We start from the raw sequence: 23,942 nt of genomic DNA, 5'->3' as shown, positions 1-23,942 counted from the left end.
AGAGAGAGAGAGAGAGAGAGAGAGAGAGAGAGAGAGAGAGAGGGGAATATGATGGAAAGATCTAAGAGAGGGGAGGAGAGATAGAGAAAGAGGGCAATTGGGGGCATATATATAAATAGAGGAAACAGATAAGGGAGGGAGTGAGAGATTGAGAGAGTGAGGAAGAAGTTAGAGAGGGAGAGAAAAGGAGATAGATATTACGTTGAATATCTAGAGAGAGAGAGAGAGAGAGAGAGAGAGAGTAGGGGGTATATATATATATATATATATATATATATATATAGAGAGAGAGAGAGAGAGAGAGAGAGAGAGAGAGAGAGAGAGAGAGGGGCAAATAGTGAGAGAAGGTGATTAGGGGGAATTACTAAAGACAAGGAGAGAGAGAGAGAGAGAGAGAGAGGGGGGGGGGGGGAGTAGGGGGCATATATATAGAGAAAGGGGATAGTGAGAGAGGGTAATTAGGGGGAACTAATAGGGAGGGAGGGGGAGAGAGAGAGATCCAAATAATAAATGATAGAATAGAAATCAATTAAAACACCTTCATCAATTGCCAGCTTGGTTTAGTTAATACGTGTCTCATAAATGTATCAACTTCGGAGATAAATGTTGCATGCACATGGTGTGAGCCACTTCTACCTTACTTGACTTTATGGACACTTGAACAAAACATTATGTTGCACATGGAACAAGGCATTCCATTGTCTAAATTCAACTTTACACAACTGTAATAAATGACAAATGGAAATTTTGTGTGCACCGTCGAGAGAGAGAGAGAGAGAGAGAGAGAGCAGGGGTAAGGGATCCTATTATATTTTTAGTAGAAAGAAAACTTGAGATAGGGGTATAGAGAGGATGATTAGGTGGGGAGCGGAGAGAGATCGCCATATTTTATTTTTAAGAGAGAAGTGGGGGCTAGAGAGGAAAATGATGGTAAGATGAGGGAGGGTGGAAAAAAAGAGATGGTTATTAGGGGGCATATCTAGACGAAGTAGAAAAGGGTGTATATGTGTGTGTGTGAGAGAGAGAGAGAGAGAGAGAGAGAGAGAGAGTGGCTTATATTTTGTTTTCAATATAGAGTGAACTAGCAGTAGGGGAGATAAATAGAGTGAGAGAAGGTATATTTATATGGATTAAGAGAAGGTATATTTAGATGGATTATGAATTGTTAGATGAATTGTTATGAGTTCTAACCATAACTAAACTCTAACTCTAACCCTACCCATAAACTCAACCTTATTCTCCAATTGTAAACTTTATCCTAGCCTCTATAACCTTAACCATATGCATGTATACCTTAATATGAACCCAAATTAACTACAATCTAATACTAGCCCTAATCCTAACACAAAATCATAATTATAACCCTAAGCATTATAAAATTTAATTATAGTTGTAAACATAATAATACTATTTGCCACTTTAATATTAATCTCACCTAACTCCTAACCCTAACACTCAAAGTCTAATTGTTCCCTTAGCCATATTCCTAATGCTAAATCTAATTATAACCCTACTTCTAATGAGGAATCCTTTCACTAAGTCTATTTGTGTCCCTGTCCATAACCATGTTCCTAACTCTAACCATACAACATATAAATTAAAGGTACACATAATTCAAAGTTGAATAAATTAATAACATTTTACTAAATTGAAGAAAACCAGTCATGTGTTCAAATTATGCAACTAAAGTACTACGTATAAACTATGTTTAAAATATCTAGAAGAATACTTTGGTACTAACTTACGAAAATAGAACTAATAATTGCACTCTAAACCCTAAGCCTAATTGCAACCATATCCATAATAGAGTTCTAAAAAAATATCTATTTTTATAGAAAATTTAGAATTTTTTTTTAAAATTAAAAATTGTTAAAAATAGAAAAAAAAATTATCATCCAAAATCTTCAAAAATTTCTTCGAGTGTGCGGCGACTTCTACTAGCTTATATATATATATATATATATATATATATAATGCTGAGAGTCATCCTTCTCTAGGCACCTATTTTAATTCAAATTCTAACCCACACAAAAAAAAAACCATAGGATTTCAATTAAAATAGGTGCCTTGAGAAGGATGACTCTCGGCATTTTATATATATATAAGCTAGTTTAATACAATTTGATTAAATGCTTATTGTGTGTTTACAGTTATATTATGGTACTTTTCAATCATACAAAATGTATTCCTCAAAATTACTCCTCGCCTCCACTCTTCTCAGGGCTCCTCACAAAAGGCAGGGATTGAAGCTCAAACAGAGCTCTTGTTTCCATTGTGAATACTATATAAAATACAGAACAACTTCAAGGCTAAGTTCACCATAGTAGCATTAACACATGACAAAGGTTGCAACCAAGGGGGTTTCAAATTCTGAAAATGAATCGTTTCAATGTAATGGAGAAGTTCATAGAAAAACAGAAGATGATGAAATTGAAAAATGGGAACATAGTAGAAGCTCAAAGACATCTACAAACTATTCAGACCTAAAACAGAGTATAAGTAACATAATTCAGAGCTTCCAGTAAATCCCTAGTTTGTGACAGATGCCTGCCACAATACCCCAAAACAAAATCTCTGCAAAGATCACATAAAGGAGCAATCCCAATCTCTTCGAATGCCATACATTGAAAAATATGTGCTTCTTGATCCAGTATACCTGTACAGTAGATCGGATTCAGTTTCTTGTTTAAATATCTTATTAATAACAAATTATTTTAGACATTTGAAGAAACAGCATGCTCAACTCCATTTTACTTGTTTTACTATGTTTGCAGATCATGCCCTGTTACTGAAACATCCATCTATGATGTAAGTACTTACAAGAGTATTATTAGTACTTTCGTAATACCATCCATTTATAAAGGCCGGGAATATGCCTTCCGCTGCCAGAACAAAGATGAGCATGGCATTCATCCCCATCCATTCCAGAAATAGAAACGGTATTCTAAATCCCCAAATATCAATCTGTTTAAAAAAACGAAGATGATTTAGGTTACATGTAATGACAAATTAAAGCCTGAAAGAATTGCTTAGTGCGTTTTAAGGATGTCCACGTATAAAATAGTTTAGAGTAGAAACGATTAAAGATTTCAAATTTCCTAAATGAACAAGTGTTGCTATAAATCATTTATTAAACTGGGTTCACTTACAGATACCAACATTTTTGGGCCACACGTATTGATCATATTGCTGTCAAAATGGTTCGGCAAGTACAATGTGAAATGCAAGCAAATAAAAAATGCGCAGCCTATCCCTAGATTGTATACAAACTGATAATAGACACATAAAATAGCAATATACGCAATGCTGATCTCATCCTTTCACTGCTTCGAAAACCAATGGAAGTCTAAGCATTGGTCTGTTGAAATCTAATTTTCTAAGACTAATATATAGGCCTCTCGTTGGATCTCGTGAAACTCCTGGAATTTCATGTTTTGAATCAATGAAAAAAATTAGAGGCAGGTGGATTTAGTTAAAATGTCCTACATTAAGTTTTACAAATACAAAGCTTAAGCCATTTCTGAACCCAGAAGCGGTGAAAGTATGATTTTCAAGCCTGACGCTATTTAGGTGCCCAAGTTACATACCAAAATATAGAAAGCTGAGAAGACAATTCCTCCTACCCCTGCTGTGAGGCAAACATAGCTGAAACTGTATAATTGTTTATTAAATGGAATGGCTGCACAGACAGAAAACAATCAATATGCTTCCTTATATTGTGTGTGTAAATTCAAAAATTAAGTTAAAACCTTATATTTATGACTATTTCTATTTGCCCTTATTCTCGTATGCAGGTCCCAAGAACTTTAATTTGTGTGTGTTCGTAGAGAAGACAGACCAGCGTCTAGAGAAGTGCCACTATTAAATGTGTACACTGCCACTTATACATAGCATGTGAAAATATCTGAGATAGCCTTGTAGTAACTGACCATCTGTAAAATGAAGGATAATCCCAATAATTAACAATGCAAATCCCATTGAAAGCCAATGCTTCAGCCTTGTAGCATGTTCCTTTATGTGAATTTTGCATAGCTTCAGAATAATTGAAAATCTTGCTTCTTAATGTTGTACTAACAGCGAAATTGATTTTAATATAACCTGGAAATGAATCAGCACATGTCCATAATGGATGCCAATAACTGCACTCAAGATGGCTGATATAGAACTGCAAGCATCAAAAGCACATTAAGAATCTATTAAGATTGCTACTAAATTAGTTATTGGTAGACAAGCACACTTGAACACACTCTGTGATTCAGATTAATGAAGGCATCAAAGGTATAAGATAAAAATATCATATTTTCAAAACATTAATCCGTTTGAATAACGTTCCCAAGTTTGAAAATTTTTGCTTCGAATTCATTTATTTGTAATAAGACATGATGCTTAGCACTTCTAGAGTTTATTATTTGTTCTCTCTTATTTTTCCTCAGATTTACAGAATTCGCCCCCAATCAAAGTTGCGCACATTAAGAAAAGGAAAACAGAGGGAACTCGTTCTTGAGAGAACAGATCTCTGATTTTCTTTTAAAATAGATAATCGGAAGAAAATTATTCCCTATCAAGTATGATTAAAGTTTCCAATTTAGATTGTTTAATAAAGAGTATGGTATAATCCATGTATTTAAAGATCTGATTTTTCGGATTATTGGTTTTAAATAAAGGCTTTCCTATATAAAACTGGCCTCATTGTAATTTTTATCATGGCAAGCAGAATGCAAGGCAGTCGTAGTTCAGAATAATCTAGTGTTTTCCATGTATTTGCTGTTATTATATTATTGTAAAGGCAGTCATATTTCCTGGTGTACACATTGTGCTGTTTTCAATTTTTTCCCAAAGGGAGATGTAGGATAAGAAAGATTTGTCATTTGGTGGAGAAAGGACTTTAGAGAGACAGATCTCATATGTTCATGGATCAGTTGAGCTTTAAAGTTTTCTGCAATGAGTTAGGCACTGCAGTTAAGGCTTAGCTTTATTGCTCACATTTTCAAAGATCCAAGCTGTCTTTGCTTGGGTCACGAACAGAACCCTTTAAGGCCTCATTTACCATCCTTCATTTTAGTTTTCAAACTCTTTTGATTGCAATAGAAGTCTGAAAATAATAAAAAATTAAAAGCCATCATCTTTACTTCAATTTAAGAAATATATTCTAGTTTGTTTATGTGAAAAACCTCAGAAGTCCTTCTGGTTCAAAGGGTGCAAGGCACCATTCTGGGGCATCCTCACGAAGGGGTCCTGAAGCTGGCGAACTAGCTGTACAAGCCTGTGTTTATCAAAATGTATTGTGTAGTTCAGATCTTAGCATTTCTAAAGAACAATCAACATTAAGTAGTGCAAACTTTCTAGCTAGTGCAATGTATATTTCACCTTAGATCTTCTCCAGGCTGGTCGCCTATACAGATGGTTTATGCCCCAAACTTGCCTGTCAACATAACCCACAGCATTGCAAGCAGGACCCAAATGGCCTCTGACACCACATTTCACCTGCCATCAACAAAGCCTACTTATTCTTGTCAGTATCGTGTATACAACTAAAATAAAAGGAAACAAGATCTCATATATATACGCAACTCATACCAGATAAGCAAACATATCTCAGGCTGCAAAAAATTCTGAAAACTTACAAGCTATATACAAATAGTCCCATAAGTGGTCAAATTTGCTTACTGTAAACAACTTCCCATTTTGAGGAGAATCTTCATCATGTAATGTGTAGTGCCAATCAGGAACATAAAGTCCATAAAATGTGGCAAAATAGATTATGAAAACAGAGAGACCAGCAAGCCTACAAGCCAATAATACCAAATTACCAATAGTCTAAGAGAAACAAAACATTTCAGGCCTGAGGAGAAAATTTCCCATAACTGGACAAAAGGAGACATTTGAATGTAACTTTAGGGGTTTGCACAAAACATCTACAGTGATAATTTATGTTTACCATTGCCAGCTGTAATATTTGAATATTGAAACATGCCCAGCTGGTAGATCTACAGGTCTTGCTTTTGTAGTTGCTATTTCAATGAGAGCCACCACCAAATAAGCCAATGCTATGCGCTGTTCATAGTATAATTCATTGTTATGCCATTGAGTACAGAAATCAATAAACATAGAAACTCTATTCACCTGTACAAGTTATTCAATGCATCTGCGAATAATGCATTATTGTGTCAGGAGAGGTATATACGTTCTCAACAAAAGAACACAATTAATACCTGAAGAATACCACACCAACGAATTTGTTTCATATCTACTCCATATGAAAGATCGTCAGGAGCATGAGAATATCCTCCTGCAAGATCCCGAATCAATAATATTGATTTATAACTCAAAAAAGGACTTTGAAGAAGGAAAAAAGGGTATTTGATTGTACATACCCTGCAATACTATTCCCCAAAAGATAAGTTTCAAAGTTCTCACAATAACCTTCTTTATTGCAGCTCCATGGTTGGGTATTTTCTGCAAATGTAGATAAGACAAACTGTCATGTGTGAAGCTCCTCATTCATGCAAGTTAAAATAATAATTACTTTATGTAGGATGTTTTGTTATGAAGAAAATGTTAATGAAAAGAATGATATTCATGCACACATTTCTGGGAACATCACTTTACTTAATCTTTTCACTGCTAACAATTAACTAATGACTTTTATCATCCCTTCAAACAACATAATCATATTTGAAACAAAGCCATGCGTATGTTCCATTGTTTTGTCTTCTAGAGTTTCTTTTGTTACAGCCTTTGCTTTCATAGAATGGATGGGATGTAGCTGAAAGTAAATAAAACATCAAAATGCAACAATTTCCTACTTTATTCTGAGAGGAAAGTGTTGCCCTAACTTCAGTCTTACCTTTTCCGAGTCTTTCCCCTTCCTTGTTGTCTAAAGCATGTTTGAGTCACCAAGTTCAGGTTTTGGAATATGAGTTTAATCTAATGTCGGGTTTTGAGCCAAGTAACTTCTCATCGGGCATCCCTTCCCCTTCGTGTGGGTTTTTAGGATTTGCTTTACACGGAAAATGCTTGAGTCGGGTGCGTGCGGGAAACATTGTTTGGGTTATGCATCAATACGCTTAGAAGAGTCATAGGGTCCCTCCACGATGAGAAGCGAAGTCTTAGCCCTTTGTTCATTTTTCACCATTCAGATTTTGGGATCTCCCCCCTTTCACTTCTTTTCCGGTCGGAGGAGAGGCAGTTTCGGTGCAACTCTGCAAAACTACAAAGTGACCCTGTGGTGAGCAGCATACTCGGAGGCTAGGGAATATGCCTTCAGAGTTTCTGTCAAGGCATGTCTTCAAGGAGAACTTATTTTCAGTTATTCACGCAATGAAGGAAAAGCAAGAACATGTCACCATCAGCGCACCCTACAAATTGCCATGCACGAAATCAGATTTTTAAACTTAGCAAAGGCTGCCACTTGCCTTATCAGTAGATTGGAGTTGGAAAATTAAGGGTCTGTTATCTTCACTTAAAACAGCAAAATTTAAAAAAGTTCCGCTTTATAAAGGTTAAGCTGTACTGATAAGACATGGCTGATGTCATTTTTCGCCGTTAACTCTGCATTTATTTCAAATCTGATCAGTGATCGTTAATACCCAAAGGTCCTTTCGAATTTAATGCAAATTCGATCACTCATGGGGTGCGAAAAACTCCAGCCAACGATCATAAATTTAAGATCTATAAAGTAAGATTTGGTTGCATTCTTCCATCATCACATCTTCAACGGGTATTTTTTTTATCACCGCAGCCAAGTTAACCACTACAGTTGTTATAAGTTCTTGACCATGGCCTCCAAGTTTGTTGGATATGATAATTTGAACAGAATCGACTGACACTGAAAAATTCGAGCGATATCCAACTGGGGTTCTATGATCTGGGTGATCTACATAGAAGATTGCAAGCAGATCCAATCCATCATGTCACCAAGAAACTAAAGGAGAGTGGTCTGGTGGAGGCGGCAGGTTTTCCAATAGCAATGCCAGCGCCGGAGTTGATCTTTAAGTGCATTTCTCGTTACAACCCAGATACCCACCAAATTAAGACTCCACTTTAAAAAGTCTTACATACAATCTACTGGAACACTATGCAAAATTGTTTCCACTTGTTGGTGAGGGAAGTCTATAACAATATGAATTACTGGATTTCGGCCTCCCTCTACAATGAGAAGAAGCCAGCAAGGAGCGGACACATGATGGCCACCTGGTTTCAAACCCCCTTCAAGCAGCAAGAGAAAAGTGCTCAAAACTCTCTACGACACTAATCTAAAGAGGGAAATTGTTGATATCCTCGTACTTTTGCACAGGCTAAAAGAGAATGAGGATTCCCTGAATTTCATAGAGCAATACTTCTTTTGTTGGCAATTTGGCTAGGTTAACAAGACATGATGTTGTCATTTATGGCAACATATAGCTCAAGATTAAGTCAGCAGATCTTGGAGATAATGTTTTCAGATGTAAACTCAAAAATTGTCTAAGTGTCACTAAATACATCTGTTGGCATAGGAACATTTTTGGAAGCAATATTGACACATGCGCAGTTAGGTACAACTAGAAACTATGAGGATGACATGTGCAAAAGCGCCAACTCTGTACAGATAGTACAGACAAAAGATATTTTGATTTTACAGTGGCAGTGTTGAGCAAACAGAACAAATTAAAGATAAATAGTTAAGTATTTTGGGTTAAGGAATTATTTTGTTTATCAAAATAATTACTTAACTTATTAGGGATGACATCCTAGATGTTAACCCTAAGTTAGCATGAATCAATTTTGTATTTGCCAAGCATGTGAAGAGATGAAGACCGACAACTAAAGAAACAAGGTATTAAGGGAAGTTGTGAATGCAAAGTTTAGTGTGTGTTTTTTGTGATATGAATATGATATGTTATGTGATGCGAATTCTGATTGAAGATCAGAGCATTGTGAAGATCAAATTTTGTGAAGAGCAGCAAAGGAAAATATTAGATATTGAAGATATCAGTTGTTTGTGAAGAGGTTTTTTTATCTACTCTTTGTATATTGAATATTCATTGTATATTTCATGTTTGGCAAGTGGGCTCATCTTGCATACACTTGTAAATTGTAATAACAACTCCTAATAGGGTTGAGGCTTCTAACAAGGACCGAGACACTATACAGATGTAACAGACTCCTAACAGAGTCAATATTTTTAACCAAATACTTTTGCTTAGTGGATCATTTTGTAGGTACCATCCCCACCGAGGTTTTCCCTTGGCCAGGGTTTCCCTAATTAACAAAATATGGTGTTATGAGTTAATTTATTTTATGGTCGTGTTTACTGTTCAACATAACTAGTTTACTTTCTTATTAAAGATATCGAATTTTGAATAAAAGTTTGTGAAATATTGATTCACCCCCCTCTCAATATTTTCTATTTCTAGCATCTTCCTAGTCCAAGTGGTGTACGTCGAAGGAGAGTATGTTGATTGGGCCCAAATAATAAGCAACAACCTAGCCAATTGGCTTCAGAGTACAAAGAATCAAACACAATTCTTTATGTCCTTGTATTCGATCTATGCTCTCGCTACTATCTAGCTATGGCCTGGGCTACCACATGTTGAAGAAATTGATGAAGAGAATCGGGTGTATGATTTCTACCCCTATCTGCAACTACATCACAATTGCGCAGAGTTCATTTAGGTAAACGACGCCTTCACAATGAGGTTGTGCCAGATATTGCAAGGATGTTCGGAAAGACGGCTCTCCCCTAAGGCCATGTCTATTGTTACTCAGTTCGACAATTATTTCATCCAGTTCCTATCATTCTCCTACATTAGATTGCGGGTTTTGATGATTTCCCCTAGAAGCTCCCGAGGTATCCAAACAAACGGATTATTCTATTAGAGCTATGTTCCCAGATCCTCCAAGTGAGCAACTTGTGCACAGATGCTCGAAAGGCGGGCATTTCTTTTCCAATCACTATGGGAGCATATTTCTATGCCTCCCATTCAAATGCTAAGAATATGCTTAAGGCCTTCGGCGAAAAGTATAAGCCAGATTTGTACAAGGTAATCCGATTGAAATTTGATCCAATTGATTATATTAAGAATCACTTGCAATTGGGCTTGGCTTTGAGGCATGTACCCACACTGAAGGACTACTAGGCAAATTGTGCAGATGAACTCGAAAGCAGAGAAAGGTTCTTTTCTAGGATGACCGTCCAACAACTGAAGTTGTACAATGTTGATATAGACGTTGAAGGAGTTGATGATGATGGCTCATACTTGCAGTCCTCAACATATTTGAAGAAAATCAATGGCACTCCTATTAATTCATCTCCTCCTCCTAGTCCTACCATTGATAATTTGGAGGCGTTGACAAATGGGGTAATCAAAAGAATGGATAAGTGGGTAGAATGGACCAAAGGTAGAAGAAAGAGGACGAGTGGTTCGCCTGTAGAAGCCCACCCCACTCAATCATCCTTTGCGACTTCCACCAACACTGTGGCTGCTACAATATCTACTTTTGCAAGCCTCTCCTAGACTATTAGAGGAGGTGGAGGAGATCAACCGTTGGAGAAGAACATCCCTATCTCTCCTACCTGCAAAGGAGGCTCAGCTTCAGTCATAGGATCAACGGAGAAGCCCAAGAAAGACAAAGAAAAGGAGAAGAAAACAAAGCCAAAGGTTGGGAAAGATAAAAATGTCACTGCAATAGCGATCAACCTAAACGATCTAGATGGAGCTCAACTAGATGGTGAATTTGATGAAGGACCACAACTGCAGGAGACACATCAAGCACCGATAAGCCAAGGTAATGTTCCTACTACTGCTTCCTCTTCTCAGACAATCATTTTTCCTTTCTCTACCAGAAAGACAAGCACTCACCCTATTGAAAGGAAGCTTTTCAATGCAACAACTCTCCAGTCCTCCCTTAATGTGCTTAGTGCAGAATTGTGATTGGAGAACGCACTTGAGAAGAAGAGGAAGAGGATAGAGGAAGGAGAACCTCCAAAAGACCTAATTGCCCCAACCGTGGAGCAAAAAGCTAAGAAAGCTCCTACCCTGGCAGCCTTGGGTAGAGACACTAACACAAGAATCCTCATTATGGAAATTGCCTAGGCACAAACCAAGGGGAACCTAGTTGACCCCACCCAAATGGATTTCAACATCCAACGATTTGATATGGGGCCTCTGAGACATGATAGCAGGGTTGGAATATGAAAGTCCATCAATCAAGAGGTAGAGGAGGAGCTAGAGGAGCTGAAGATATCTAAGGCCTACCTCAAAGCCTCGAATAAAGAATTATCTGAGTGCCTTGTGCAATTTCTCACCCCTCTCACCAGTCTTGCAAGATAATCTTCTGGTTCGAAATCTTTTCACCCATTTGTGGAGGAGAATAAGGATCTATTTGCCAAGCTTCAAGAAGGAAGGCATTTCTGGCAAATCGGGGGGACCTAGATCGAAGACATGAAGGTTCAAGGACTTCCTATCATTAAGAAGCTTGGCAATCTATGTAAGGAGGCAATAGGTTGGAAGAACTCATATTCGCCAACCTCAAACAACTGAAGACGAACGCAAGCAAATATAAGGATGTTATGTTGTTTATTCAAGAGATAGTAGCCCTGAAGACTATGACTGTTGTCAATCTACGGATTTTGAAAACTGGGGATGAGCCTTTGATCCATTGGATGCAGTCCCTCGAATTCAAGAGAGAGCATTGCCAAAGCAAAAAATAATTTGAAGGTGTATGAGGACGCTGTTGAGTGTCGGTTTTGTACCACTACATAACATATAGCAATTGAACACTTGATATGGGATATCAAACACTCAATTCCTCTCTTGAAAAGTTAATACTCATGAAGACATGAGAACAACTCCAATGTTCCTTACACCTGTGGATACTTAGTATATCGATGTGATTTGCTGGTAATCACACAGGTGGGCTTACGTTATTCATTCGAAGATAACTTGGTGGTATTTCGCTTGCTTAACTTGTTCTTTTCTCCTTAATCACTTTCACTTTCAACTACTCCTACCACTAAATGCCTATTGCTCTACTACTACTCCTAAGGATGGAGAAATTAAGAAATGGACGGGGATCTAACCAAATGAAAGCTTGTCAGCGGCGCTACCTCCATTGGTGCGATGATTCTAAGGGATACTCTTAGGATTTTCACACTGACACCTATCTTCCAACCCAATTTGAAGGTGTATGAGGACGTTGTTGAGTGTCGGTTTTGTACCACTACATAACATATAGCAATTGAACACTTGATATGCGATATCAAACACTCAATTCCTCTCTTGAAAAGTTAATACTCATGAAGACATGAGAACAACTCCAATGTTCCTTACACCTGTGGATGCTAACTTAGTATATCGATGTGATTTGCTGGTAATCACATAGGTGGGCTTGCGTTATTCATTCGAAGATAACTTGGTGGTATTTCGCTTGCTTAACTTGTTCTTTTCTCCTTAATCACTTTCACTTTCAACTACTCCTACCACTAAATGCTTATTGCTCTACTACTACTCCTAAGGATGGAGAAATTAAGAAATGGACGGGGATCTAACCAAATGAAAGCTTGCCAGCGGCGCTACCTCCATTGGTGTGATGATTCTAAGGGATACTCTTAGGATTTTCACACTGACACCTATCTTCCAACCCAATTTGAAGGTGTATGAGGACGCTGTTGAGTGTCGGTTTTGTACCACTACATAACATATAGCAATTGAACACTTGATATGGGATATCAAACACTCAATTCCTCTCTTGAAAAGTTAATACTCATAAAGACATGAGAACAACTCCAATGTTCCTTACACCTGTGGATACTAACTTAGTATATCGATGTGATTTGCTGGTAATCACATAGGTGGGCTTACGTTATTCATTCGAAGATAACTTGGTGGTATTTCGCTTGCTTAACTTGTTCTTTCCTCCTTAATCACTTTCACTTTCAACTACTCCTACCACTAAATGCTTATTGCTCTACTACTACTCCTAAGGATGGAGAAATTAAGAAATGGACGGGGATCTAACCAAATGAAAGCTGGCCAGCGGCGCTACCTCCATTGGTGCGATGATTCTAAGGGATACTCTTAGGATTTTCACACTGACACCTATCTTCCAACCCAACTTGAAGTACAAGTGGAAAGATGATATGCAAGTAGAACTTAGGAGAGATTGGACTATGCCATGTCTCCATTTTGGCTGACATCGTTTAGCGTGCCGGATCAGTCTATCATAGATTGGTGGTGATGTGGAGAGAGTCGACCAAAGACTATTTGGCAGTATTTTGTCCTTACTGTTGATTAGTGATTTGGGCCTACGTTTGTTATAAAGTAAAGTTACTTTTTTCGGGCCCAGTTTTATAATTTGATGTTGAGATGCACTTTTTATTATAAAGTAATATTTTATAAAAGTGCACTTTATTTCATAAGAATATTTGGATGCTTCTAGAATGTTTAAGTGACTTCTAGAGGAAGCTATTGAAAAGTGAATAAATAGACCCTATGGGTCTTGCATTTGATCATCCAGTTTGTATTCTCTCCCTTGACATCAGATTGTGATTCAGTCACAGTCTATTATGGAGCCAAGTGGTTTCAGATAGTCACTAGGTCTTTGGGAACGGAGTCTCCCTTGGATTCGCATAACTGAGGGGGTGAGATATCCTCTGAAGGGTTGCACATTTGGAGGTGATACTACAGTCACTTCAGCTAGGGCATCATTGGGCCTAAGGCCATTTTCAGCATTTCATGAGGCATTTTTAGCAGGGCCGAAATTATGGGAGGTCATTTTTAGCAGGTCCGAAATTATAGGAAGCCATTTTTAGCAGATCCGAAATTTTAGGAGGCTTTTTTCAGCAGACCCGAAATTATAGGAGGGCATTTTTTGAGGACTATTCATTTTCAGTCATGGATTGATTGCAGGACATCTTTAGAAGGCTTAATTGTGGTGGAGGAAAGATTTATAACTGCTGGTTCGTTTTTGCTACAGGTCTGATCCAATTTTCAAAATTTCAAGATAGAGCTTTGGAACCACATTTTTATTCATACCTTTCTCATTACTCAACATATCATTCTAGGTATTTTTGCATCAGATTTCTATCGTTGAGTTAAAGACAGGTGCATTTTGGAGTTCCAAAATGCCATGATTTATTTTTAAGAAATTTTTTAAAACTCCTAGACATGTTCGAAAATTTGCAAGGAAGTACATTTTCAGATTTGGGGTGACTTGGCTTGGGTGTTGGCATCTTCAGCATTGGTAAAAATTATTACAGCCCTCTACAATCAGGTTCTTCACTTATCATTTGGCATTTGGCATGTTTTCTAAGAAATGTTTGTTTTCAGCTAAGTACAAAATATAGCTTCAGCACTTTACTATTTTACATTGTAATTGTTTTTGTTTGCCATTTGGCATTATTGGTATCAAAGGAAGGCTAGGATTTTGCAAGTGAAAGAGTATTGTAATTTTTAGACTATCTATATTTCCAACCTAGGGTTTGATGATCATATTATTGGCTGAAATATGTATGGCATTGTTGCAAATTGTTGATATATGAATAGCATATGGTTTTGAACAATTTCCTATGTTCGGCATTTACTTTCAGTAGTAGTCTTCAGTTGCATGTCAAGTGTTTGACAAAATTTCTCAGTTCAACATTAGAGGTGTTTAGTGGCCTATTGGTAGGGGTCATTACAGTGGTGTCAGAGCGGTTTTCTTGCCATCCTATTGGGTAAGAGCCGTCTTGCATGAGTGATCAGCACTCTACTTTATCCAAAATGGACAGGTATAGTACAGAGTCTCAAAGGACACGATCTTGGATAGTTGATAGACAAAGTAGGAAGATCCAGAGTCGGAACAGTAGAAAGGATGGTTATTTAGACATTCGAGATGAACTTAGGAAAATAAACCATGACATGTTTGAACAGTTGGATAAGCACCACTGTATGATGAATGACATGTTGTCTGACCCAGCTAAGGTGGATAAGTTGACTGGATTTCTATTTGGCAAATCTTCTCACAAGGCAGATGACACAATTACCAGGAACTTGCATGAGGAGTTCGAGAAACTAGCTTACAGACAGGCAGAGGTCTCAGATTCTACTCCGCCACAGGAGGTAGTGGTAAAGGATATTACGCAGATTGATAGTAACGGTCAACTTGATACTCAAGTTGAGACAGTCGTATACAGGTCGCCAGAGGGTGATGTCACAGGTACTCGGGATGGTTTAGTTATGACAGGCAGTGACTACAGCGTAGAGGGTTCAAATGATGATTTTGAGGATGTTGTTGTGCACGATGGTGAGATACCTGGTGCAAATGAGCAGACATTGAGTATTCATTACTTTGTTGAGAGGGAATACCAGGCACATTTGGATGCTTCGTCACATGATGTTGAGGCTAGTAGTACTTCGCATGATTTATCCAGCCAGCTGAAGGTGAGTGAAGACAATATTGTGACTTCATTATCTCATCATGACAAGATGTGGGATATGATAGAGGATCACATCCGGATGATTCAGTTACAGGGCAGACATAAGGGAGTTTAGGCAAAGTCTTCTTGTGTTGACTTACAGGCGATTAGAGAAGGAATGGGAACGATGAAGTTGAGTTATTTACATCTTCTATCAGATCATGACCATCTTCTTAGCCTTACCGGTGACTATTCAAATGCCTTGAGGAGGAAGGAGAAGGAAGTTGACAGGCTTTCTCGCAAGCTTGAGGACATGCGAGCTTCCTTGGTGAATACTCCATTGGCATTAGAGGACTTGGAAAGACATGGGAATGAGCATGGGGTGGAGTTGAGTTTAGTACCATCTTGCACACCTAATACTCAGCTTCCTGCGGCAAGCGGATCAAATGTGGTCGTTGATAATGTTGTGAGTTCATCTTGCATTCACATCTAGGATACAGGGACAGTGTCAGACAGGTATGTGGCGTTAGTTGGTATTAGTCATATTACTCAAGTGAGGAGTTTACTTGAGTTACCAGTTGATTCTAGTTTATGGATATGGACTCGAGATTGTTATATTGGCGTTTGGGATTCAATTGACTGGAGATCTTTATCACTTTTATGGTAGTAGTGATTGTTTGGGTGCTATCATGGATTTGATTAGCAGATTGCACGGTGTTGTCCTTTCTTGTGCCAACAGCTTGTCCGATGTTGATATTAGTTTTTATACACCAATGTTGGGCTTTGTTCATATATTCAGTCGACCATTCTTGCTGGAATGTGTTGATGATCTTTCATATTTGGCAGTGTTTACAAATGAGTCCCAGGATCATATTGGCATTGATGACATCCAGGAGGATGCAGTGGGCAATTTTGAGGACTTAGTTTCCTTGGCAATTTCTTTTGGTACAGAGGAATTGGGCAGCGGTGCTACAGTTTTTGATACTCCGTATGTTGATATGAGCTTTGGAGTTGATTCGCAGGATGTGGATGGTAATACTCTAAAGACAAGTAACTTTAAGGATACTCCTTTGGACAGTGCGTCAAAGGAGGTTTGTAGGAGATAGTCTAGCCAGCGCCATCATGTGTCTAGTCAGCTGAGAGTTAGTGAGCGAGACATTGCTATTGCTTGCAAGCATTTCGATGTTGCTCATCAATTGTTAGCAGTTTATGGATGGGATTCTCCTACTAGTGATGAGCAGGGAGGCAGTTATCTTTCCTTGATAGAGATCTACTCTTTATAGGAGGCTATCCAAATTCAAAGATAGAATTATGCAGTTGGTAGCCGACAAAGATTATTTATGGAGTGGAGGAGTACAGCATACGATGCATTATTGGCCAAGGAAGATGAGGTCAGTGAGCTTACTCTGCAGCTCGAGGTGACTTCTGAGATTCTTGAGAGTACACAGTTGGCTTTTGAGGAGTCACAGTTTCATTTGGCTAAGGTGACCATGGAGTTAGAGCGACTATAGTCTTTACCAGATTTTGTACAGTCACAGGCTGTGGTGTCTGGTGATCTGAGGATGTCCATGGTCGAGATTGTCAAAGACAGTGGAGATGGGAATGCATCCATCCTTGATACTGGCATTGGCATATCGGGTTCATTTCCACTAGAGTCAGGTTCAGTTGAGTTGGGTGCTGCAGCAGATTGTTGTGGTATGCCTGACATGGTGATGGCCTCTACTACTGATGGCATGGAGACTAGAGATATTGTGTCAAAGATCATGTGTGATGTTGGTGAGCCGACAGTTGGCATGGTTCCTGCTAGTGATACTACTCCCTTGGCGATGTCTTCGGAGGTAGTAGTTAGTTCCAGCTTGGTTAGTGATTGGTTGCAGTTAGTTTCATCTGGATTGCAGTCTGAGCCACTGACTGAGATTGGCGCATTCTATCGGCATTACACTGTGAGGAATGCTCATCAATTTACCTTTGATGACCATGTTGATGAGATCATGATACGGAGATGTACTTTGGTTCCTAGTGCTTGTCATCAGTTATGGGACGGTTTGACGCCACGGGATGAGAGTTGTGATGGGCATGACATGGCGATAGGTTCTGAGGTTGACAGCTTGATAGTACATGACTTAGAGCAGGAGTTTGGGAGTGATGCTTCAGCGGTTGTTATTGATTCTACTCCTTTGGCTATGTCATCTCCTGACTTAGCTAGTGATCAGTTGCAGTGGGTTGTATCACCTGTGCATGGCGAGCTGTCGATTGAAGCTGGTTCTTTTGATCAGCATTATACTATGGGGTATGTTCATCAATTTGCATTTGATCCATGTGTTGAGGAGTTGATGGCAGGCAGACTTGGTTTGGGTTCTATTTCTTGTTGTTTATCTTGTGATGTCTACTCACCATCAACGGTCCATGGGAGTTATGGTTATGAGACAGTGGCCGGTGATTTGCAGAGTTGTGCTGATTGCAATAGGTGTACAGTGTGTGGATTCTCTATACTTGGTACAATTTCATTCGGAAGTGTCCACCATTGTGACAGAGTTGGATTGTACATTCCGAATAGGTATTTACTATGTTGGCAATTTGGGATCTCCACTCTACTTGGGTTCTGATATTTTGGGAGTTTGTGTCTCGTGGGTTCCTGACTATGGCAGTAGTGGATTTGAAGTTCAGTTGAGCAGTGATTCACGCTTCATTCATGGATTCTTCTTGGTTATATTGCAGAGGATATTGCAGGAGCCTCCGTTGATTGACAGCAATATAGTACATGACTATATTTTGGATCCAGGTGGGTTGATTGGTTTATTGTTCAGTCATTGCTTGGGGACAAGCAATTTCAGGAAGGGCGAACTATCATGTCCCCATTTTGGCTGACATTGTTTAGTGTGCCAGAGCAGTCTATCACAGGCTCTCGTAGATTGGTGGTGATGTGGAGGGAGTCGACCACGCAGTGACTATTTGGCAGTATTTTGTCCTTACAGTTGATTGGTGATTTGGGCCTACGTTTGTTATAAAGTTACTTTATTAAGGCCCAATTTTATAATTTGATGTTGAGATGCACTTTTTATTATAAAGTAATATTTTATAAAAGTGCACTTTATTTCATAAGAATAGTTGGATGCTTCTAGAATGTTTAAGTGACTTCTAGAGGAAGCCACTGAAAAGTGAATAAATAGACCCTATGGGTCTTGCATTTGATCATCCAGTTTGTATTTTCTCTCTTGACATCAAATTGTGATTCAATCACATAGTCTATTATGGAGCCAAGTGGTTTCAGATAGTCGCTAGGTCTTTGGGAACAGAGTCTCCCTTGGATTCGCATAACTGAGGGGGTGAGATATCCTCTGAAGGGTTGCACATTTGGAGGTGATACTACAGTCACTTCAGCTAGGGCATCATTGGGCCTAAGGCCATTTTCAGCATTTCAGGAGGCATTTTTAACAGGTCCGAAATTATAGGAGGTCGTTTTTAGCAAGTCCAAAATTATAGGAAGTCATTTTTAGCAGATCCGAAATTTTAGGAGGCTTTTTTCAGCAGACCCGAAATTATAGGAGGGCATTTTCTGAGGACTATTCATTTTCAGTCATGGATTGATTGCAGGACATCTTTAGAAGGCTTAATTGTGGTAGAGAAAAGATTTATAGCTGCTGGTTCGTTTTTTCTACAGGTCTAATCCAATTTTCAGAATTTCAGGATAGGGCTTTGGAACCACATTTTTATTCATATCTTCCTCATTACTCAGCATATCATTCTAAGTATTTTTGCATCGGATTTCTATCGTCGAGGAGATAAAGATAGGTACATTTTGGAGTTCCAAAATGCCATGATTTATTTTTAAGGAATTTTTCAAAACTCCTAGACATTTTCGAAAATTTGCAAGGAATTACATTTTCAGATTTGGGGTACATTTTCAGATTTGGGGTGACTTTGCTTGGGTGTTGGCATCTTCAGCATTGGTAAAAATTATTACAGCCATCTAAAATCAAGCTCTTCACTTCTCATTTGGCATTTGGCACATTTTCTGAGAAATGTTTGTTTTCAACTAAGTACAAAATATAGCTTCAGCACTTTACTATTTTACATTGTACTTGTCTTTGTTTGCCATTTGACATTATTGGTATCAAAGGAAGGCTAGGATTTTGCAAGTGAAAGAGTATTGTAATTTTTAGACTATCTATATTTTCAACCAAGGGTTTGATGATCATATTATTTGCTGAAATATGTATGGCATTGTTGCAAATTGTTGATATATGAATGGCATATGGTTTTGAGCAATTTCCTATGTTCAGCATTTACTTTCAGTAGTAGTCTTCAGTTGCATGCCAAGTGTTTGACAAAATTTCTTAGTTCGGCATTAGAGGTTTTTAGTGGCCTATTGGTAGGGGTCATTATAGACTAGATTACCACACAAGGCTTCCTAACAAGCCACTAGGATGCTAGTGGCCTAGTATATAGGTCCCTATCAAACATTCACTAACATCACCATACAATTAGCCATCTACTTCTACTATAACAACATGAAATGAAATCCTACTTTAATTTGAGAGATGAGAAGAACCGTACAATACACCAAAATGATCATGTATATCCACCATGCAAGCCACAACAATGAATAAAGAACAATTTTGATAGTATTTTGGCAACAGTTCTCCAACATAACTCCCTTACAAATGAGAGCAAAATGGCCTTATATAGAGGCTCCAAATTACAATGAATGGTCGAAATTAAGAGGCAAAATCAAGGGCCAAGGTTATATCTTACAAACCCTAATTAGGGTTACCATTATTTAACCCATTACATGAGGGCACCGACTTTGTGGGCCAATGAGAAAATTACAATAATTTGTCAACCAATGAGAACATAGGACACTTGGCATGATTTGATTGCATGCACATGAAAGTGCCACCTCATCAACCTTATCTTATAAATTTATTCAATCCTTGAGATAAGGTGAAGCCTTGGATGCTTGAGCTTGTCCTAGAAACTTTCTCATCACCACTCAAACTTGCTTGTACTTGATGTCCTGACCCTGAAAGGATGAGGTCTTCATGCACTTGGGGTAATCTTGCCTTGGCCTCAATGGCTTCCCTAGATGTGAACTTCTTTGCAACTTGAGAGCCTTGCTCTTGGCCACTATCTTGAAATGGAACTTAACCTCCCGCATTATCCTTGCCTTTCTTAACCTTCCCGATCTTCCAACCTTCCCATTTGAATCCAACCAAGCTAGCCTGCACGAATAGCCAAGCCTTGCCTAGCCTCAAATATTTTCAAATCTCTTCTACTAATCTCAATCTTCAATCAAATTCGCCCTTCACCCGATTTCATTCTTCACCAAAGCTCACACTTCAACCTTGGCCAGCTTGCAATCAAATAAAGGGCTAGGACCCCATGTGGAATTGCTTCTAGTTTTGCACTGCCCTAAGTTGTAGTTCTAGATTTTCACTTATAATTCTAGCCCAATCAAATTTGCCCTTTCCGTTTACAATTTCATCAATAAAGTAATACATCCAATTCTCGAATTGCATACCTTGTGAGATGCTCATGACTCAATTGAGCAGCAGAATGAGGTCGACATACTCTGATTTGAAGTCCGATCAGGTGAACCTTAATGCCTTGGTGACTCCCTTCTTGCCTTCCTGTACCCAAATCTGTTTTAGGAGAGTGAAGTAAGCATCTTGATTATCTTGGTGGAACTTGAGAACCTGATCTATCATTTGTCTCTCAACTGTATCATGTTTATAGTGCCACTGTTTGTCTCACAGACTTGCTTCAATTTCGAGAAGAAGGCGGTCTTTGACATCATGTCTTCCTTGTCTTTTTTGGTATACGTTCCTCTTGGGTTCTTGCTTGCACTAACATCTACCATCGTAAACACTTATTTCTGCCCCTTCATTCTAAGTGATATGGACTACCCTTATCGATCTCCAACCCTCTTTCTATCAATGGATTTTAACTTATTTCTGCCTAGCCAAGTCCTATCACTACACTTATCAATCTCGAATCTTCAACCTAGGGGTGGGACTACCACTTATTTCTGCCTCTTTGTGCCTTAGGATGGACTACACTTATGACTCCCTCTCCAATACCTAGGGTGGTCTAGCTTATTTTTGCCTCTCCAAGTGACCTATCATGAAAACTACACTTATATCTCCCAACTCCAACCTATCAATGCGATGATGAAGTGGTGGATGAAAAGTACAAGCAAGAGAAGAGGAACGAAACCAAGCAAGAACAAGAGAGAGACAACCTTGCCCTTAGAGCAGCCTCCAAACACGGAATGAAGTTCGTCCTTCTACTAACAAAGAGCACCTTTGGAAATTTGTTTGGCATGTGAAAATTTAGCCCTCCAAGCAAGAATGTGAAGTCATGGCAAGTGAAAAAAGACCTTGGAATTCTGTCCACCTTATGCAAATACTGAAAATGCTTATTGAAACTCCTTGTCTAGGGCACCAAAATGTGTGAAAATCTGCTCTTATGTTCTCCAAATCAGACTTGATCAAATTCTGGAAATTGTAATTGAAATACTTGATCTAGGGCACAAAACAATGTCCTCAAATCTGCCTTCAATATCCTTCAAAAAAGTTGCCAATAGTAGTAGATGTCAATGAAAATTGCTAGAGTTTGGTTATGACCCAGCTAGGGCATGAAGTGCTGCAATAAAACTTGTCAAATCAAGCCCTCAAATTTGTCATAAATGATATAAATCAGACCTCCAAAACACTATCCAAATTCTGTCCAAAATGCCCTAGAAGTTGCCGCCAATAAAACCCTAACATGCACATGCAAATTGCCCAAAATGAAGGTGCTCAAATGTGATGGATTTTGCTGCCCTATGAAGACTGGAATTGACGCCAAAGAATCAGATCTGAAAATGAATCAAATGCTGCCCAAAACAGTCCACAATGGAGGCACCAAAACCCTAGATGCTTGCCCAAAATCGCCAAAATGGAGTGCTGAAGAAGACGTGCCAAAATTGTCCTCTCTATCGCCAAAAATGGATGCTAACACATGCCTCAAAACCCTAGCTCGCTGCCCATGAACAGATCTGATATGCCCTTTCAAATGTCGTCACAAACCCTAATTTGCATGCAAAATTGCCAATGTAGAAGTGCTGCCAAAAATCGCAAGTACTGCCTTGGAGAAGTTCACACCAACTTTGGAATACAATTATGAGAGGAGAGAGAAGGCGGGAGAGAAAGGGAGGGGGGTTCTCCTTTATAGGAACTTTTTCGCCTCTCACCAAAGAGTCAACCTCCCGCATGACATTAAACGGGGTTAAACACTCATTAAATGGACCATTTAAGCCTAAATTGTAATTAATTGTTCCATTAGTGGATTAACTTATTGAAAGAAATGGAAATTGAATTGCCTAAAATTGTAAATTGCAAAGGGAAATTGAAATAAATAGCCATTAAGAATCAAAATTCTTCCCTTGATGAATTTTGCAATTAAAATCCCTTTGAAACAAAATTTAGAAGCCTAAAACTACATTTCAATTTCAACTCAATTGCCCTCTAAAAATTTCGCCGAATTTTTTCCATTAAATCCAATTTTTTACTTGCAATTTCAATCCAAATTTCGCAAAAATAAATTCATCTAGGCAATTTTAAAAAATTAAAATCGAAATCCATTTCATCCAAAAAAATTAATTTTCACCAAAACTTTCAAGATTTTCAAAACAATGATATCCAAATTTGATTTTGAAAATGTTTTAAGTTTTTCAATTTTACCAAATTTCCAAAATCTGTTAAGTCCCAAAATTCAAAATTTCATCCTGCCAAAATATAATTAAAAAAAAATTGTCATTTGGAATTCGTCTGGCCTATGGAAGAAACTGCCAGTCCATGAAAATCGAAATTAAGTTGACACTGGGTGAAAAGAAAACGAAAATGCCTAAGGGGGCTAATGGGGAATTGTCACTCTATCGAATCTGGGCAAGGCTAAAATTGTCGAGGCGACCAAAAAAAAATCATCACATGAAAAATTGTCAAGGCAGAGGTCGAAAATGGGGGTCCCCAAAATTTTGGGGTGATGGTGTGAGAACCTCACAACAGACGCTAAAAAGGAGCAAGAAACCATTTTCAAATACCTCACAACCCTTCATACTGAGTCTCACACTGGCAAAGGCAATGAAGTCATAAACATTAAACGCATGAAGACTTCTTATCAGAATTTCATGTTAGAGTGGGGTTATCGTTGCACTAAAAGACCAATCTATCAATGCTCGATACAACCACTCAACTTATAGTATTCAGGAGGCAATTAAGCCCTTGTCACGAATCCCAAGGGAAGCGCTGAACAAATGTCCAACAATCTCCCCCTCGGCATTACTCGAGGATCTGAGGATTCGAACCTATGACCAAGCTCTGATACCACTTGTTAGAGTGGGGTTGTCGTTGCACCAAAAGATCGGTCTAACAATGCCCGATACAACTACTCAACTTATAGTACACAAGAGGCAGTAAAGCCCTTGTCACGAATCTCAAGGGGAGTGCTGAACAAATTTCCAACATTTCGTAGATGAAGCAATGAACCCATCCAGTCTCATGATCTCTGAATTACATGAGCTGAC

General features: G+C 38.5%; 1 protein-coding gene across 3 annotated transcripts in view; it reads right to left on the bottom strand.

The window, feature by feature from the left end:
* Positions 1-2,243: 2,243 nt before the first annotated feature.
* The window catches only part of LOC149570903 (uncharacterized), a 33,649-nt gene continuing 11,950 nt past the window's right edge, over positions 2,244-23,942 (bottom strand). For all 3 annotated transcript variants that reach the window (XM_089812465.1, XM_089812463.1, XM_089812464.1), the window contains 11 exons: positions 6,375-6,456; positions 6,213-6,289; positions 5,939-6,054; positions 5,668-5,785; positions 5,368-5,484; positions 5,172-5,263; positions 4,099-4,165; positions 3,930-4,011; positions 3,588-3,679; positions 2,821-2,964; positions 2,244-2,656 (listed from right to left, as the gene is read on the bottom strand). In XM_089812465.1, coding sequence (XP_089668591.1) covers positions 2,510-2,656; positions 2,821-2,964; positions 3,588-3,679; positions 3,930-4,011; positions 4,099-4,165; positions 5,172-5,263; positions 5,368-5,484; positions 5,668-5,785; positions 5,939-6,054; positions 6,213-6,289; positions 6,375-6,456 — 1,134 coding nt within the window. In that variant the 3' untranslated portion in view covers positions 2,244-2,509. The remainder of the gene's footprint in view (positions 2,657-2,820; positions 2,965-3,587; positions 3,680-3,929; positions 4,012-4,098; positions 4,166-5,171; positions 5,264-5,367; positions 5,485-5,667; positions 5,786-5,938; positions 6,055-6,212; positions 6,290-6,374; positions 6,457-23,942) is intronic.

The sequence above is a fragment of the Cupressus sempervirens genome, chromosome 2 (assembly GCF_028749045.1).
Source record: "Cupressus sempervirens isolate cs-2001-9-10 chromosome 2, ASM2874904v1, whole genome shotgun sequence".
In the NCBI taxonomy this organism is placed as follows: Eukaryota; Viridiplantae; Streptophyta; class Pinopsida; order Cupressales; family Cupressaceae; genus Cupressus; species Cupressus sempervirens.
The sequence above is the reverse complement of the archived record's forward strand: the minus strand, read 5'-3'. Positions and strand labels throughout refer to the sequence as shown.